The following is a 5,567-nucleotide window of genomic DNA, read 5'->3' as shown; positions in this document are numbered from 1 at the left end:
AAATATTATTGCCTATTTTTAAAGGTTTTTTTTACAGATTTTTGAAATATTATCCTTTTCTAAGGTTTTACATATTGTTTTTAATGTAATGTTTATAGATTTTTGAAAAATTGTTATTTTAACTATTACCTTTGTGAAGTTATACATATTTTTTTCATGTAATGTCTTTAAAGTTACACAAATATAGGTTTTTGAAAAATTAGGATTTTAATTATTAACATAATAAATAGAATATTATCAAAAAACGAAATATTATGTAATATGTAAATCATAATTTATTACAGAAATTAGCTTATACATATTTTTTAATGTAATATTTTTAAAGTTATTTAGATTTTTGGAAAATTATGATTTTAATTATTAACGAGACTTCGTAATAAATCGAATATTATCAAAAAACTAAATAATAATTAATACGTAAATCATAATTAATTAAAGAAATGAACGACCACTGCTAGTACTCGGCGCTGGAGAAGAATTCTGCCCACTCCCGGGTGGCGTCAGGAACGCAAAAGGATTTCCCGGAGAATGTTGTCGAATTCGGGGCGGCGTCATGTACGAAAAGGGGGCCAGGACGACCCTATTCCGGTCCGAGGCGGGTTGTCCATCTCCAAAAAATCGGGCCCGAATCTCTCCTCTCTTTTGTTCATTGGCAATTACAATTTGCCTAAATAGGGACAAAAAATATGTTTTAGATTTGCCAAGTTTTCCATAAATCTAAGATTAATTTCAGTCTTTTCTTCCTTCCAGGTTCCCAACAAAAAAAGCCCTACAAGAAATGCGGCATTTATAAAACCCCCCCCACCCCCACCCAGGGTTCGGAAAAACCCAGGGTTTTATTCAAAAAGTAACGACCCAGGGGTTTTAATGGGTTTTAATGGGTTTTTTGGGTTTTAATGGGTTTTATGGGTTTTATTGGGTTTTATTAGGTTTTACATAAGTAACACATTGAACAATAATTTTCACAACTTTTGCCATCTAATTTCAGTTAATATGCAAATCCACCTTGTCCATGTTAGAATATCAGTATGTATCCGTTTCGAAAGGGTCCTATTTAACTGATCATAGTTTAATACTTTATGAGACCATAATTACATATATTACCTTTTTCTCGCATACTTCCTCTCATCATAATGAAATCCAAGTTGTTTAAAGGTTTTTAAAATTTAATGTTTCAATGCGATCTTAACGTGTATTATCAATTCTGGAAAAAATCGAGTACATGAACAACGAAAGCACAAAGTACGCATGTATTACGATCGAGAATATAATAAGGGCTTTTTACAGATATACTATTTTGCTCATAATAAAGTACTTCGTTGTCCATAAGTACTCGATTTTTCAAGAGGTGATAATTAAGATCGCTTTGAAACATTTAAAAAAACTTTATATCTAAATTTAAAAAATACTATAGTATTTTGTTTAATTTATTCGCTGAGATGAGAGGAAGTTTTCTGGAAAAAGTATTAATTATGATCGCAAAATGTATTAAATTATGTATGATCAGTTAAACATACCTCGTTCCGAAATTAATTTTTTGTATTTTTTGTCACTTGTAGCCTGTAATGGTAAGGGATGTCCCTGATTTATTCCTGGTTGTCAAAACTTACAGTATTAATCAAATAAACTACTTAGCTGCCATGAAACAACTTCGTCTAACGCATGACAGCTGTTTTCAGCTTTTAGAATATAGTTTTAAGCTAAAACACAGTTAAAACCCATTAAAACCCTAATAAAACCCATTAAAACCCAAATAAAACCCATGTAACATGGTAAAACCCGTTGGGTTTTATTCATTAACAACCCATTGGGTTTTATTCATTAACAACCCATTAAAACCCATTAAAACCCAAAAAACCCAACCAAATAAAACCCTGGGTCGGAATACCCTGCCCCCACCCCCATCAAATCCACCCCCACCCCCAGCTGCCTAGCTACCTAGGTTCTATCTAGCCTAGCTTCCTAGGTTCTATCTAGCCTAGCTACCTAGGTTCTATCTAGCCTAGCTACCTAGGTTCTAGCTACCCTAGCTACCTAGGTTCTATCTAGCCTAGCTAGCTAGATTTGCTAACTCAGCCTTCCAGGCTTTCCGCGTACCTAGTTGATCTAACCTAACCTGCTCGCTTCGCTCGCTAATTACGAACGATACCCCAATATGAAATAGAATCTCACTTTGCCCCAAGGTATCTCACGTTGCCCCATAAAAATTGTGGGGGTGGGGGTGGACGAGGGTGGGGGTGGGGGTGGGGTGGGGGTGGGGGTGGGTATGGACGAGGGTGGGGGTGGGGGTGAATGGGGGTGGGGGTGGGGGTGGATGGGGGTGGGGGTGGGGGTGGATTTGATGGGGGTGGGGGTGGATTTAGGTGGGGGTGGGGGTGGATTTGGGTGGGGGTGGGGGTGGTTTAATGCCGCAAGAAATGCGAGGTGCAAGAAACTGCCATGATTGTTGACGATGTGTCAAAGATGATACGATCTCCCAATGGACACATTTGGTACAGATATTTGCATCAAAAGAGGAGAAAACGTGTAGTAAATTTGGAAAGTGTAGAAGTGGTCAACTTTCCGACACGGTTCTCCTCTTCGGATGCAAATATCTCTGCCAAATGTGTCCATTAGGAGATCGTGTCTTTCCCAAAATGGGGTAAAATGGACAAAAAGATCCAAAATTTGTCAGAAATATGTAAAAAAAAAAAAAAAAAGATGATTAGTTTTTATCTCACCTGGAATACGTTTTTCCAAAATGTTGCTGCACGAACTCGTGGCATTTGATGACCCCTCCCGTGAAGGAGGGGTCGTTGTCATACTTGTCGAACAGGTTCTCCACGGGGGCCGGTTCTTCACGGGGACGATTTCCTCTCCTCCTGGACGTGTTCACATTCTTGAATTCGGGCGCGGTCACGTGCGCAAAGGATGACGACACCGGAGGCGTCACCTTTAGCGTCGTAACCTCTAGCGTCCTCTGCTCGCGACGACACTCTGAGGACGACGAACTTGACGAAGGGACAAAGTTGGTAACTTTGTTGTCCCCGTAGATTGTGGACGGTGTCGATGACGGTGACCCCCACGCCCACGGAGTTTCATGTTGGGGGAGCGGCGTCGAAGACCAAAATCCTTTTCGAGACATGACAGACACGGAAAAAAATTGTAGAAATTGTTCGGAATTCGAGATCCTTTCGGGACTGAGGGCACCGTTGAACTGAAATGGTAACTTATCGATTAAGGATAGGCTCAAACTGCTCAAAGAAATCGTGTAAATAAAATGCGATGGATTTTCTTATCTTTAATCAATTTACGTATGTACATATTTCCCTTCTCGCCGTCCACGCACGCACGCACATTCTTTTCCTCTCTCTCTGTCTCTTATCCGATGTCTTCTTTTCAATAACGATATGCAAATTAATGCTGGGAAATCCGAGATCCTTTCCGTACCCACTGAAATAAAATTAATTATAATCTCCTCCAAAACATTCTAGGATTCTATTTTTTCTGCTTTCATCTTACATATTTCATAATTTAAGATTAAGAAAACTGCAAGATTTCGAAACCGAATAAAAATTTTTTCAATTTTTTCAGAAACTTTTATGAACCTCTGAATTTCGTACGAAATTTTCATGCGGGTAATGATGATTACCACGAGAATAAATCGATAAGATAAAAAAAATCATGTACATAAAATACGACAAATTTATTTATTTATAATTATTTTCGAATTATTACGAATCTTATTTGTTGTGATGATAAAACTAATAATTCAATAATATATTAATCTCGCTAGAGATGAGTTGAATTGCCTAATTTGCATATCTCTGATAAGAACAAATCCTCTCACGCGTATGAAGAAAGAATAAATCGAATAAAAGAGAAAGGAAATGAGTGTGCATATGTAAATTGAGTAAAAATAAGCTAATTTACATATGTACATACATTCCTTTCTCTCGATTTATTTCTTCTCGCACGCATGAAGGTATCTTCTTATCATGATATGCAAATTAGGCAATTTCACTCATCTCTAGTGAGATCAATATGATATTGAATTAAAGTTTTATTATCACAATAAAAAAAACATTTCTTAATAATTCATCCCCTATATAAATTAATCTTTCGCATTTTATTTACAAGATTTCCACCTTATCGATTTATTCTTATCGGAATATCATTTCAACGGAGAAGATCTCAAATTCCGAGCTATAATTTGCATATTATTATTATTGATAAGCAGAAATCAGATAAGAGAGAGAGAGAGAGACGATTTTGGAAAGGTTTATTGTTACTGGCACCATTTCATTTTACCTTCGTTTTTACAATTAACAAATTTGACATAATTAAATAATTTTTTATTTTAATATTAAAAAATTTGACAGAATTTTTATTCGGTCTCGAAATCTCAGTTTTTTTCAATTATAAAAGATGAAAACAAAAATAAAATCCTTAAATTTTTTGGAGGAGAGTATAATTTCATTTTATTCATTTCGTAATTCCGAGCATTAATTTGCATATTATTATAATTGATAAGAAGAAATCAGATAAGAGAGAGAGAGAGAGAGGAAAGTAAGCAATGTGCGCCCGGGCGCACGCCATGTATCGAAGACTGGAAATAAACATGTAAATTTTATACCGATAAGAAAATCCGTCTCATTATATTCAACTTATTCTTCATCGATAAGCTGTTCTCAAACTTTTTCACTTCAAGGGTACGGAAAGGATCTCGAATTCCGAGCTCTAATTTGCATATCATTATTTATAAGAGAATAAAGAGAGAGGAAAGCAAGAGAGTGCGTACCACTGCACGCCCACGCTACAAATGTATCGAAGAATGGAAATATGTAAATTTAATACTGATAAGAAAATATCGTATAAATAACACGCGTTTCTTCTTGAGCTTATCCTGAATCGAAGTTATCATTTCAGTTCAACGTTGTCCTCCGTAGCGAAAGGACCTCGAATTCTGAACAATTTCTACAAATTTATTCCCCCCTCTCTTTCCGCTATGTCTGGAGCACACCGTCGCCCAAATGTGGGCTATTCCACCCCCTCACCCCCTTTAAACCCCGTCCGAGTGGGGCTTTACCCGACCCGTCTCCACCACTTCGGGGGGGTCGGATAAGTCGGAGAATACCCGGACATCGCAAGCCCCGTCATCAATTTATGGGCGAAATCAAAACTACTTTGTTCCTACTTCGGGGTCGTCGACACAGTACCGTCGCGACCCATTCTCTGCGAGAGTTCCGACCCCTTCGTCGTCATATTCAAGCCGGTACGTGACCGCCCCCGCGCCCTCGTCGTCATCATTTTCGTCTTCCAGCCATCACCACGTGACCACCACGTGTGAGTCCGTCGGGGGAAAAGGTGGGTTCAAGAATGTGGAGATGCGCAGGAGGAGAGGAAATCATCCCCGTGGAGAACCGGCCCCCGTGGAGAATCTCTTCGACAAGTATGACAACGACCCATCCTTCACGGGAGGGGTTATCAAATGCCACGAGTTCGTCCAAACCCACTTTGGAAAAAAGTATCCCAGGTGAGAAACTAAGCATTTTTTTTTAGATATTATGAAAAAATGTGGATTTTTG

At 38.0% G+C, this 5,567-nt stretch overlaps 1 protein-coding gene across 1 annotated transcript; it reads right to left on the bottom strand.

The window, feature by feature from the left end:
• Positions 1–297: 297 nt before the first annotated feature.
• Positions 298–3,339, bottom strand: LOC118438681. The gene is made up of 2 exons (XM_035859265.1): positions 2,721–3,339; positions 298–667 (listed from the first exon to the last, which is right to left on the bottom strand). Exons 1-2 carry the CDS (start codon positions 3,122–3,124, stop codon positions 433–435), a joined length of 639 nt encoding a protein of 212 aa, XP_035715158.1. The 5' UTR covers positions 3,125–3,339; the 3' UTR covers positions 298–432.
• Between the last annotated feature and the right edge of the window lie 2,228 nt (positions 3,340–5,567).

This window comes from Folsomia candida, unplaced genomic scaffold (genome assembly GCF_002217175.1).
Source record: "Folsomia candida strain VU population unplaced genomic scaffold, ASM221717v1 Fcan01_Sc024, whole genome shotgun sequence".
In the NCBI taxonomy this organism is placed as follows: domain Eukaryota; kingdom Metazoa; phylum Arthropoda; class Collembola; order Entomobryomorpha; family Isotomidae; genus Folsomia; species Folsomia candida.
Note: the sequence above shows the minus strand (reverse complement) of the source record. Positions and strands in the feature narration are given on the sequence as shown.

Coding starts and splice junctions, on each gene's coding strand:
- LOC118438681 (XM_035859265.1), bottom strand. CDS start 3,124: ATGTCTCGAAAAGGATTTTGGTCTTCGACGCCGCTCCCCCAACATGAA. Junction 668..2,720: donor TTTGGAAAAACGTATTCCAG/GTGAGATAAAAA, acceptor GTCCCTATTTAG/GCAAATTGTAATTGCCAATG.